The sequence below is a fragment of the Canis lupus genome, chromosome 31 (genome assembly GCF_011100685.1).
Source record: "Canis lupus familiaris isolate Mischka breed German Shepherd chromosome 31, alternate assembly UU_Cfam_GSD_1.0, whole genome shotgun sequence".
Classification (NCBI taxonomy): Eukaryota; Metazoa; Chordata; class Mammalia; order Carnivora; family Canidae; genus Canis; species Canis lupus.
Genome location: NC_049252.1, coordinates 27,407,520 through 27,421,112, shown reverse-complemented (window position 1 = coordinate 27,421,112; position 13,593 = coordinate 27,407,520). Strand labels below are relative to the sequence as shown.

Sequence of the window (13,593 nt, the reverse complement as noted above, 5' to 3'; positions counted from 1 at the left end):
GTCACATCAAGATTCCATAAACCCCTGGGCACAGCATTCCCAAATTGGATGCCCCACTCCCCTCCCCAACCCCTCCAGCTGTCCCTCTGTGAAAGTCTATGTCAAGAGGACACCAGAAATCTACCTGCTTCAGTGTCTACTCCTTTGGGACGGGCATGCCAGTCACTTCATGTGGTCAGGGGTGGATTCCTCTCCTCTCTGCCTCTAAGCATCCCAAAGTTTCCACCCAAAACATCACATCCTAAATCCTCTATTCTGAACATCTCAAGACATTGCAGAGTTGACTCCCCTGTGGTGCCCAAGGCCTAATGCCAAGTCCAAGATTTGCCAGGCTTCCGGCCCTGGTGACAGCAGGACGAGGCCCTTAACCAGTAGAGTGTGCTGAATAGTGACTCCTCCAAAACTCACGTCCACCTGGAAGCTCAGAATGTGCCCTAATTTGGCAGTAAGAGTTTTGCAGATGTAATTAATTGAGATGAGGTCATTTAAGATGGCTCTAAATTCAACGACTGGTACCTTTATATAAGCAGCCATGTGAAGACCTTCAGGGAAGAGTGTCATGTGAAGACAGAGCAGACATCGAAGGAGATTGGCCACCGGAGCTGAAGAACGCCAAGCCCTGCCTAGAACCACCAGAAGCTGGAAGAAGCAAGGAAGGATCCTCCCACAGAGCTCCAGAGAGAGCATCGCCCTGCTACACCTTGATTTCAAACTTCCTTCTCCAGAACTGGGAGGGAGTTAGTTTCTGTTGTTAGAAGTCACCAAGTTTGTGGTGCAGTCCTAAGAAACTAATACGGCCTGATAAATGGGGTGAGAAGCCATCCTACTTCCCTGCAAGATACAGAATGGACAAATGGACAATGGCTAGAATGGATACAACAGCTGAGCTCTGACCCACAGCCTCTGCAGTAACCTGAGCCAGACCACACCCTCTACACCAATCAGCCCAAATGGTTAGGACTTGGTTGGCAGGTTAGTCGCCTGCCAACTTCCCTAGGTTTGCCCCTGCTTCCAACTCAGAACCAATCAGAGACACCAAATATGCTCCCCGAACCCATCACCCTAGGACCCCCCTTCTAGTTAGCCTACTTCCAGCTTCTCCATGACAACAGTCGCCCAGCAGGGCACCCCTGAAACCTTCCCTTTATTCCACTGTAAAGCTTTCCTTCTCTGCCTGCCGCTGAGTCTCTGTCGAACACAAGTGATGGTTCTGACCTCTTTGCTACAGCAAGCTCTGAAAAATTGCCTCTGTTTGTTCTCATCAGCTGGTCTTCGTTATTTCCACACCTGCGATTTGTGGATATGTTAGTTTGCTGTGGCAGCCATGACAAAATAGCATAGCCTTGGTGGCTTAAGCAACAGAATTTTATTTTCTCACTGTTCTGCAGGCTGAAGATCAAAGTGCGGGCAGATTTGGGGGACTCTCTCTTGGGTTTGCAGATGGCAGCCTTCTCGCTGTCCTTGCATGATCGTTCCCCTGTCTTCTTGCATCCCTGGTATCTCTCATTGTAATCAAATCTCCCCTTCTTAAAAGGATACCATGGAATTGGGTTAGGGTCCACCCTCCCAGCAGCCTCTTTTTTGACTTAATCATACTTTCAAAGGCCCTATGTCCAAATACATTCACATCCTGCAGTACATGGGTTCAGACTTTGATATATGGAGTTTGGGAGAGCACAATTCAGCCCACAAGAATGGAGGTTAGCTGGGGGGAGACAGAGGTGTTTGAATGTCATCCCAATCAGCCACATAACCTGCCTCGTAAAAATGCATTATCTGTGTGTAGCTTGTAGATGGTTTGTGCACAATGAGGCTGGAAGCTTGGGGCGACAAGATGTGAGTGAGGATACCGGTAGTTCAGAGTCAGCATTAGGCTACAGAGTAGAGTCTGGGCCTCAGTGTACTGCCCCAGTAAACAACTGTGTGAGTAGAGTTGGTGGGCCAAGGAATTGGCCCCACATCTCACATTGTTGCCTCATGTTCTTGCCAAATCTCTCTAAGGTCACCAAAGGAAAACAGTCACATGGACGTACATGCATTTAACAGATGAGGACAATGGCTTCGCTGCACCACTAAGGTCCATGATTACTTGTTTCCCAGGTGGCGAATGGATTTAGAATAGGAGGACGTAGTGCTTTGGCTGCCCTCTGTGAAGGATATTGGTATCCAAAGTTTGTGCCCTATTTATTTCCCAGGCTCTTCATTTTTATGTTTAAAAAGTATTTGAGGGCTTATTCTTGGAATTATTTCCCTTGTCCTTAAGTGCCCTTCAGCCGTCCACTAATCTAAGTCATTTAACCACTCTTAGCATTTACTCTCAATCCTATTCATTCATCATTTAATCCACCCACCTATCCATTCAACCACTCACCCATCCATTCATCTTCCCACCCACCCAGTCACCCATCCATCCAACCACCCGCTCATCTACCACTATCCATCTACCATCCACACCCCCGTCCATTCATCTCCCCAGCCACCCAGCCACCCACCCACCTATCCATCCACTATTTATCATTCACCCATCCAATCCAACCACCCACTCATCCACCGCTATCCATCTCCCATCCACTCACTCATCCCTTTATCTCCCCACCCACCCATCCATCCACTCATCTACCACCATCCATCTACCATCCATCCACCTACCCATCCATCCATCCATTATCCACTCACCCATCCACCCACCTATTCACTATTAATCCATTCATCCATGTGTTTAGATCACTGGTTATAGATACAAAGATGAGTGAGACAGTGTCCCAGAGCCCTGAGGACAGAGCAATGTGTTAACAAGTATTATAGTCAGTGCTACAACATGTATACCTAGGAGTACTCAAAGGCAGGCAAGACAAATGAGGCTTGGGAAGGTGGAGAGAGCACTTATACGTACCCTCTCCCTTCAAACACTCCTCACAAATCAGTTTCCTTCTTTCTATTATCATCACATATCCATTATGTGGCCCAAAAATCTGAAAGGGGAGCAAGTAGACCCAAAATCATGACATCCCTAAACAGCCTCAGCCTTCCTTTTACTCTGGGGTCTTTGCCAGGGATAGTGGAAAGAAAACTGACCATGGAGGCAGACATTGCCACTGCCAAATTGTGACTTCTTCAATGTATCATTTCTCCATTTTGGTGTCAAATACCTCATGTAAATCAATGTAAATGAGGAAGGTTGGCACTGACTTCTGCCTTTAAAATTATTCCCTTGTGGCAGCCCAGTGGCTCAGTGGTTTAGTGCTGCTTTCGGCTCAGGGTATGATCCTGGAGTCCCGGGATCAAGTCCCACGTCGGGCTCCCTACATGAAGCCTGCTTCCCCCTCTGCCTGTGTCTCTGCCCCCCCCCCCCATGTGTCTCTCATGAATAAATAAATAAAATCTTTAAAAAATATAAAAATAAATAAAAAATAAAAATTATTCCCTGAACTATCCAAAGCAGAGAGGACAATGAGGGTTGGACTCACAAGACTCACACTGATATTGTAGCTGAATACATGACGCATGTTAGTTGTAAGTAAGAAAAATAATAATAAAATTTAAATTAGCAGTGAGTTATAAAAAACTCTGCTCCATGAAGTTGTTTTGTGCTTATTCTAAGAATCTATGTTTCTTGGTGTTCTTCAAGGACTGCCCCAAATTCCAGGGGACCGAGCTTAGGACTGGGTGACCCCCAAAGTCCCCGTGATTCTGTGACTCGGGCCCGAATGTTCTGGAAGTGAGAATGGTTCATATAATTGAAGTGGTCATGGGTGGGAAGGACTCTAAATGGGCTCTTTGGAGCTGATTCAGATGACACGATTCATCTTTCAGTAAAGGGGACACTTGTCCAGCCTGGCATGACACCGCATCATTCAGTGTGAGTAATGGCAATGATTCGTCTATGAGGCATCATCCAGCGTCACATCTGCTCTAGATTTAGGCTTGTTCCCTAAGACTTTCAGGAAGCTCTTTCTTTATAAGCAATAAGAACCCATTTTTGAGAGGCCATTCACAGAGAGAAAGGGGACATGGCTTGAATGGAAAATGATTTGCACCCCATAGCCATGCTCCTGCGCAGATGAAGGCAGGAATGAATCTGAGGGTGTGGACTCCATGGCAGTGGCAGACTTGTGACAGGGACAGCTTTCCTGAAGCACTGCCATGCCTGTTGATGGCAACCAACTCTGGAGATCCACCTAAAGTGATACAGGAAAGGGCAGCAAAGAGAAAGGCCAGAGTCTCTCCTCATCTCCAAATTTCCTTAGGTTAAATTCTAGCCCCTGGACCCTTCGCTGGTTCATTGCTATTAATGAGGACTCCTTCTGAGCACCTACGAGCCCAGATATCACAGGAGGAGCTTTCTTTTTTTTACAAGTGGCAAGTTCCTAAAATGAACACCTGTAGCGTGTGGCTGAAGTCCTGCTTGTGTGAGCCAAACTACCTACACTCACGTTGTCAGTGGCAACAGGACCACTTTCCAGGGTCCTCAGGAAGGTTACAACCTGAGGCCTCAGGGCCCCGTCTGCAGTGGCCTGTTTTTATGTGCCCACCAGGTAAGAATCATTTCCACATGTGTAAAGGGTTGTAGAGAAAACAACCCCAAAACTGCAAACACAAAGAATATATGACAGACTACATGGTCGGCCCCTAAGCATAAAATATTTACTACCTGGCCCTTTACAGAAAAAGTTTGTACGTCTCTGGATTAAAGGAAGACATATTCTTGAAAACAACTGCCATAGGGCTGAGCAACAGGGAACACTTGGAAAGGTGAGATTTCACTGCAGAATAAAAAATACTACTACTAAAAAAAGGATATTCTGTGATTTAGTTGTAAGAAAATATAAGTGGGATGAAGCAAATGGGACAAAATTGTCAGATTTGTGGAATGTGTAAATATTCCTATCTGGCCTCCTCACTGTGTTGGTCTTCTAGGGCTGCCATAACAAAGTGCCACAGACTGGGCAGCTTAGCAGAAATTTCTTTCTTTTTAGTTCTAAAGGCTGGAAGTCCAGGATCAAGGTGTTGGCAGGTTTGGTTTCTCCTGAGGACTTTCTCCTTGGTTCATGGTCTCACATGGTCTTTCCTCTGTCTAGTGTCCCTCTAAGTGTCCAAATTTTTTCGTCTTATAAGGTCACCAGTCAGACTGGACTAGGTCCCACCCTAACAGTGGAGTTATTTTAACTCCCCTCTTTAAAGGCCCTTATCTCCAAAGACAACCATATACTGAAGTCCTGGGAGTTAAGGCTTTAATATATGAATTTTGGGGGGGTACAATCCAGCCCATAACACTTCCCCCCTTAAATTAAATGAAACATTAATAAGCAACAATGCTTATCCCTTTATTTAAAACCAATAATCCGTACATACTAAGAGGTGCCATAGCTGTGTAACTACGGAGTAGGCCAGTCCAGTTTCAGGGGCCTGTTAAATGTAGGCATCCTTACCTTCCCTGGGGCAGAAACAGGAACTGTACCCCAAATATCCCTACATGGCCCCATATTTCTCAGCCTCTTGCTCACAGGAACGCCTCATTTTAGCCCTCAAACACTCAAGGGCAGGGGAAAGCCCTCCAGCTCACCCTTCCTCTGCTACAGCAGCCACAGAACCATGTTGAGTGGATGGAGCCACGAGGGCAAGGCAGCCTGGATCCTTGAGTCACCACATGGAAGACGGCTGCTCTGGAGTCGGCCAAACTGCATCAAAATTTGTATGAGAAATAAACCCAACAGGTTGGGTTGCCAGAGAAGTGAACACTGATGAAAGAGTCACAGAGGCGTTCTCCTCTCACACGTGCCACGAATTCACCACCTAACTTTGGGCAAGAAGCCTTGTTCCAGGCTCACATCCTGTCCTTTCCAGCTGGCTCTGGTAACAAGGCCTATAAAGAAGACGTTATTCCTGAGGGTTTATAATACCAGCCAAAGACTTTCCTTTTAAAATAGCTAATGGGTCATCTTCTGAGCCGGGAATATGTTGTGTAACTAGCTCGGGCCCTGAAGCCGGACCCATTTCTTCCTTCCACCTGAGAGTAATGCATTTCCTGGCATTGTCTTCTCTGAGACATGACATTGTTTGGTTTTTACACCATTAAAGTTCCAGCTGACCCCTGGGTTCGCTACACACCAAGCTCCTCTATGCTGCCGGAGCTGGTTGCCCCAAATGCCTCATCCACACACCAGCTCAGAAGTAGATATACCGTGGAAGGGGATCGCAAAGGTTGAAATACTCCCCATCCTGGCCCCACCCCAGTCCCTTGGTGCCACAGACATCTGATCTCGGAGATAAGTGTGTGTCACAAAAACAGGTCGACAGAAAAGAAGTTCAAATATATACCCCATTCATCTTTGGAACCAGATGTCTGAAAAGCTCCCTTGACGAAAAAGCTGCCACAAATAATGCACTCATTTACTACTCAGGAAATATGCTCCTTTCATTGAGAAGTGATGACATTAAATTGAACCAGCTCCCAGTACTGCTCTGAATTATTCTCACTGTGCCTGTAGCACATAGAGGGTCCTACATAGAAAACAACTATAATAACCGAGAGGCTTCCGGACCCCCCCCCTAAAAATATCAGTCTTGCGCTCTTTCTGAATTCGCTTCATTTTATGACACGGCTACTTAGAAAATGTTTTATTGATTTAATCTAGTAAAACCCAACGGCCTTTTAACAGCTAATGCAGATAACAAAGACTTCCAGCCAGGGGTTGCTCCTCACTTGGAAGATCTGTTGAGAAAGAAAGTCTTTCTCCAGCCTCAAGAGTCGGTGGTGGGTGGTGGAAAGGGCATTATGCACAGAATCTTAAGAAGCCATGCAATTCTGATAATGACCTGATACTGCAAAGACCCGGTCTATGTGAGGGCCTCAGAGATACCTGTTGCAAGGACAGCTTGATCTGCTGTTGACTCTCCACTCTGTTCATGACGGTCACACTCTGAGTTCTGTGTGCTCAGGGAGGAGCTCGGTATCCCAGACCAGCTCTGGGACCAGCTCACTTAGGGACTCTGGGGAGCTCTTAAACCATCCAGGACCCCGTTTTCTCTTCTTCAAGAGGATTGGGGTTGAAGCACATAATCTCAGGTCCCTTTCTGTTCTAGAATGTTCTGACCCCTAAGAGAAGATAGCATCACCAAAACCAGGTACTCATTGTGGCACCCCAACCCCATCAAACTTCAGGGTGCTTCGTGTGCACTTCCACCATGCCATCCTCTGAGCCACACCATACAGGGAACACAAGGCTTTAGGCAAGGTGGTCTATACGAAAAGCTTTTTGCAAACTGTGATGAATGAAGCCAGAACTGGAACAATCCAACCCTCCCATCCCACCTCACCACCCTTCTTCCTCCATCCCTCACCCATCCTTAATGCAAGGACAAAAGCTAGAGGCAATGTTCACAGACTGTCATTCTTCATGTGCCATTTTCAGAGCCTCCAAGAAAGATCCTGAACCCGCTAAAGGAGAAAAAAATGCTCATTTGTCTTGAACCGCCGGTTGCTGTACGTTGGTCAGGTAAGAATTCTGTAGATCGTACACCTGCTGCAAGTAAAATGAAGCGGTGATACAGGACCAGATGATGCCCTCAAATGTCCTGTGCCCCAATTCCCACTTGTATCCGGTCAGCGGTGGGGCCAAGGACTTTACCTAGAGGGCAGCCCAACTACTGCAAAGCACTCAGTGGATTAAGATTTATCCGATGCAAATAAACGAAGCAGTCAGAGAGAGGGAAAAGTGTATTTCACAGTCATTACAAAAGTACATATATTTAATAATGGTGACATAAATACAGTCCTTACTTATGACCAAATCGCACAATTACAGTCGACTTTTCCTCCTGGACTTTACACGGTGACAGGTCAGTCATTTCCGTCCGTAACTACAGGCTGACTGAGGTCATGGGCACAGGCTAATGAGAGACAGTCACGGGTCAAACAGACAACATACTCTGTACTTACCAAAGGGACGGTCAAGTTTCCCATATAAATATAATAAAATAATAAAGAATTTAACATTTCTTCTTTCACTCGGTTTCATAGATTTGTCAGGTGCTCACATACAAAAAACTACAGTTGACCCTCCCCTTTCCTCACTCCCCCCTCACCTCTCACTGGGTCTGGAATAAACCTGAGTTCACAGTTCAAGTTACCGATGGTGACACGGTTAGTCGTATGACAGCTGGAATCGAGGAACAGAAAACATGCCCGATGAGCTAATCCGCGATACAGGAAGACACTCATGTTTTCAAGGAAGGTACAATACAAGAAAGAGACATAAAGGGATAGATGTTCACAAGGCACAAGGACACAGCCTGCAAACCTGCAGAGCGGGACACCTGCAGCTAGCAACCATGTTCAAAAAAGGTTCCTTCACTGATCCAAAACCACACGCTTCACGTCACTTGGAGAGGTTTTTTTCAGAGGCGTTTCTTCTTTCTGCTTAGCAAGCTCCATTTTCGATGGAAAGTTCTGGAACCCGGTCTGGAGCCACACAAAGGAGGAACACCGACAACCTGGAGCCTGACTCCTTCCCAACAGGCCCCAGAGCCGGGATGACCCCAATAAGGGGGAAGCAGCAGCTCCGGGTCTCGTCAAGGGTCAGCCAGGACTGGGCCTCTGGGTGGCTTCCAGGGTCAGCCAAGTATCCACCGTTTCCTTGCTCAGTCAGAAACGTGTGGGGCCGACGGAGGTCAACATTGCGAAATGAGACAAGATGAAGAACCACCCCACGGCTCTCTGGCCCGGGCGGGCTGCCAGGTGGAAATGAAGGCAGGCTTTGCCACTCCCCACGGCCACGGCCTGTTTCGGAATCAGGGGGCGGAGAGGCCTCGCCTGGGGGTGATCACAGCTGTGGGTTCTGCTCATGCCTGCACTCGTCAAGGAGCTGAAGACCCCAAGCCGCTGAGTGACCTGTCTCCTGAGCTAACCGCTCTCTAACCCATGCTGCTGTGATCTTTTTGTTCCAATTTTGCTCCTGACTGAGCGGCCCCCGCCCAGCGCCAGGGCCCAGGCCCCACGCGGAGACGGCCCCAGCAGGCCCCTTGCTAGCCACGGTCACACAACACTGGGATCTGCAAAATGTGCACACGGGATGGCGCAGACACAGAACCGGAGACGCATCTTTGGTTCGAGCCTTGGCAAAAGGTGTGAAAACAGAACGTGGACTCAGAGCACGTTGGAGGGACGCTGCCTTCCTCCGAGAAGCCGCGGTGCCGCATCCGAATGTGCTCGCCGCCCGGCGAGGCTGCTCGCAGCTTATAGCAAACTAGTTCAGCGCTAAACCACACTTGTTTCCTTGGCAGCGTGAAAACTGCGCTGGGCAGAGGTAATGAACGGTGCCTTCCGAATGCACCCACATCCAACCTTGGCATTTTCTCTCTTCCTAAAGAACCAACTGTAAGCATGTCCCATGCCTTCCAGAAGGATGAGGCTGCGTTGATAGGGCGGGAGAAACGCAGGGGCCAGCGCCCACGGCAGGCCGCCAGCCACTGAAAACATCACGGGGGTGGGGGGGTGGGGGGGGTCTGAGGCCCTCCATGCCTATCTTCTCGAAAAAACAGGAGTTTGGTAGGATCGCTTCTCATCTCCCCATCCAGGGGTTTCTAAATTACGCTACTTCGCTCTGACATCACATAAAGGGGGAAAAAATCATCTTTGGAAAAGATAACTCAACGCTTAAGCAAGTTTCAACCAAAATAAGAAGATGGCAAACGCATGTCCCCTTTGGCCTTTTCCTTTCATTGGGCTGCCCGTGGTCTGGCTCCGTGTCTGCCCGGCTGCCCCTGCCTGCGCAGAGGGGCTGGTGCCGCTGGCGGAGGCTGCGGCCTGTCCTCCTCTGACGTGCCTGAGCCCTGGCAGTTGAGTCACTGGCTCCTCGGGCCTGCAGGGATTCACCCCTGCGAGAGGAAAGGTTGCGTGGCCTGCAGGAGGAGCCACCGTGTGACTGGCCGACTGTTGAGAAGCCACAGTCCTGAGAGGCACACACAGAGCAAAAAGTGAGGAAAGATCTTGGAACAGGCCGTGATGTGAGGAGCCCAGGGGCTGATGCACGGTTTCCACCCAGCAGCGGGCCCCGGGCAGGGGGAGGCAGGCGGATGGAGGACATGAACGATTGAGACTGCACCTGTAGCCAGCCCTCCTGGGAAAGCGCAGCATCTCCGGGGTCCCTGCGCAAGGCCGGGTTGTGCAGGCTTTGGGTCTGCGGGTTTCAGCTGTTCACAGTCGGGACAGGGCACGGCAGGAGGGGAGGAGACCTCAAAGGAGGCTCCCACGAGGCCTTCCGATCTTCACACCCCAAATCGTGCGTGGAACTCTGGTCATCGCTTTCTTCCGAAATCCCCAGAATCCTGCCAGTGGCCCAGGTTAGCACTGGCCTTTGACCCCGTCGGGCACGTCGAAGGAGAGGCTCACGGGGGCCATGGGCTGCAGCGGGGGCATGCTGGCCTCCAGGGGCCGGTCTGCGGGGGGCTGCAGGCTCTGCTGTCGCTTCCGCAACATCTGTCCGATGCCCATCATGGGGAACCGGCCCCGGCTTTTCACGCAATTCGGGCTCCCCAGGGGCTGCGTGCCGCCGCTGCTGGGAGCTGGAGGTGGGGGACACATGCCCTCCTCCTTTGGGGGGCTGTTCTTCTCCTCATGAGCAAAGGAGACCAGAGTGGGATGCAGAGGGGTCTGCAGAGGGGACAGGCTTCCAGGCAGCAGGGCCGGGGAGAGTGTCCGCTCCCCGGGATTCCCACGGGCCAGGCCCCCCGGCGAGCCTAGGATCCTGTAGTGATGAGACGGGGACGGCGGTTCAGTGTGGTCCTCGCGATCCACGGACTCGAAGGAGCGCACCATATCCAGCACCAGGGGGTCTTCCTTGGGCGGGACGCCAGCACCCCCAGGGCCCTGCACGGGGGGCTCTGGTCTCTTGACAATCCTGGGGGTCCTGGGGGGTGGGACGGGGATGAACTCCATGGAAGACGAAGCCACACAATTGGAATCTGAGGCTTTGCGGAAAATATTGCGGCAGCCGAAGGCATCTGCGTCCGAGAAAGCAAAGAAAATCGTGAAAGCCACAGAAACAGTGTGAACGGCCCTCCCCTGGCCGCTGTGGCCTCCTGACCCAGAGGGACCTTTGCTGGGGAGGCCAGAGGACACCACGAAGCAAAGCACCCCACGTCCGGAGGCCTCCACAGGGAACCACATGCTCCCTCTAGGACAGAGGGGACAGCAAGCCCCTGAGGCCAGTGACAAGAGGCCTCCCAAGTTCTAACCTGCCCATGGCGCCACCTTAACACCTGTTCTCCTTTGGTTGCTTAAAATTCTGGACCCTGCCAATGAGTCTTTGAATAAAAGAGGGACAGGGGAGCCTGGGTGGCTCAGTGGTTGAGCATCTGCCTTTGGCTCAGGTTGTGATCCGGGGGTCCTGGGATCGAGTCTTGCATCAGGCTCCCTGTGGGGAGCCTACTTCTCCCTATACCTGTATCTCTGCCTCTGTGTCTCTCATGAATAAGTAAATAAAACCTTTTTTTTTTTTTTAAGTAAATAAAACCTTAAAAAAAAAAAAAAACTCAACACCTGCCCCTTGTTCCATAATACTATGCACCCCGGTCTCTACTCCTGCATCCTAATCTCTATCCCTGAAATAATCTGTGCCCCAATCTCTGCTCCCACAATACCACATACCCTGTCTCTGCTCCCACAATATAGTGCGCCCTGCCTCTGCTTTCCCAAACCCCGCTTGCCCAGCTGGCTGATAGCACACCGTCTGGACCTTGACTGTCCTTGGGTTCCCTTGGGCATGCTCACAGCTTTCCCACGGGCACAGGAATCGTGTGTGCCCCAGGGGCCCAGACAGCCACCCAAGGACACACAGTGACTGAGCAGCCCAACACCAGCGGCCTAGATGGTAGCCAAGGCAACTTTGCAAATGAAATGCAACCACTTCCATCTTCATGTCTACTCCTGTGCATTCAGTCAAGCCAAGGAGGTAGACAGCAAGCCCAGAGGGCCCTGAGCCATCCTGGGTGTTTCTGACCCACCTTTGTCGGGGAAGCCAGACTTGGGGGCCTTCCGGTCCTTCAGCAGAGCTTTGGTGTTCTGAATTTGTGTGATGAGAGAGGGAGAGGGCTGTTTGTGTGAGGGCAGGTTCTTGTCCAACTTCTTGGAAAACGGCCGATGAAGCAAATCTCCTCTTTTCTCTTGTTCTTTGGGCTTTTCATCCTTCAAGTCAAAGTAAACATACGTACTCAGACACACGCAAAAATACACAATGTGGCTCCCCTTTGAAGAGTCGTCCAAGTAGATCTGAGAAAGCCCAGCCTCTCAAATCTCTGTTCTCAACTGCGCGTCAAACAACAGGACAGCTAAGGCCCGGCGGATGCTCCAGGGACCCACCTCCCTCTCCCTGGGCCACAGGCAGGCTTCCATCATCCCCAGCTCCCTGCACGGCACTGTTCCCAGGTGCTCCAGCAAGGGCGAGCTCACCCCTAGGAGGTCAACTGGTCCAGAACAAGCTGAAGGAACAAAGGCAAAGTGCATGCGGACTTCTAGAAATCTATGGTCTTATTTAAAGCAGGGACCTGGGGCGCCTGGGTGGCTCAGCAATTGAGGGTTTGCCTTCGGCTCAGGGTGTGATCCCAGAGTCCTGGGATGGAGTCCAGCACCGGGCTCCCCAGAGGGAGCCTGCTTCTCCCTCTGCCTATGTTTTTGCCTCTCTCTGTCTCTCATGAATAAATTAAAAAAAAAATCTTTAAAGCAGAGGCCTAAGATTTTGCCCACAGCAGTGGTTTCGCAAAGGCAACTTTGCAAATGAAATGGAACCACTTCCATCTTCACGTCTACTCCTGTGCGTTCAGTCAAGCCAAGGAGGTAGACAGCAAGCCCAGAGGGCCCTGAGCCATCCTGGGTGTTTCTGACCCTTCTGCATCCTTGGTCACGCGAGCCCTCGCCAATACGCTTAAAAGTGGCACGACTTGGCCATTTTTGCTCTAAGTCTTGCTTTTACTGAACTGTATTATAATCCCTTTGACAGGAGTGAATTTTACTGTTTTATGTAGTTTCAACCCCACAGCCTCTGGCATAAAGCCAGGCACAAAGAGAAGGCTTAATAAATAGTTACTGAAATGTCAGAAAAAAAAAAAAAAAAAGCCAGTGAAAACCAAACTGAATGAGAATGAAGTTCGAGCTTCTGGGAAGGGTGCTTCAGCTCAGACGTTCCTTCTCTAGCCCTAAAGAGTGTTTGATGTTTACTGTTTCACAGAGGTGACTGAATTCCTGACCCCACCACCAGTGAGGGGGAAAAAAAAAGACAGTTTCACAGGTTTGCCTTAAATGTTAAGAACATTTGCAATTCAAGAGAGCTCATCCATTTTTCATTGATGCTCTTGAAAAGCTTCTTAAGGAAGCCTCTGCTGGTGCTCTAACAGCCCTTTCCAATGAGGATTTTCAAAGCTTTTATGGATTGGGGTTCATTACACCCAGCTGGCGGGTGGGAGAAGATGGCAGGGAAGAATTGCAAGTGGGGGTGCCAGGCCAAGGCAGGGGGTGGTCACCGTGAGGGCCGCAGCTCCTTAGGGCTGCAAGTCTGTTCCCAGTGGAGGGCTAAGGGGGAAGAAAGGAGAAACAGCTCT

The 13,593-nt window shown here is 50.0% G+C and overlaps 1 protein-coding gene across 2 annotated transcripts in view; it reads right to left on the bottom strand.

Annotated features, from left to right (window-relative positions):
• Positions 1-7,699: 7,699 nt before the first annotated feature.
• Positions 7,700-13,593, bottom strand: part of HUNK (hormonally up-regulated Neu-associated kinase) — a 105,281-nt gene continuing 99,387 nt past the window's right edge. For both annotated transcript variants that reach the window (XM_038581349.1, XM_038581350.1), the window contains exons 10-11: positions 12,004-12,184; positions 7,700-11,001 (exon numbers count right to left, since the gene is read on the bottom strand). In XM_038581349.1, the coding sequence (XP_038437277.1) occupies positions 10,343-11,001; positions 12,004-12,184 (840 nt within the window). In that variant the 3' untranslated portion in view covers positions 7,700-10,342. The remainder of the gene's footprint in view (positions 11,002-12,003; positions 12,185-13,593) is intronic.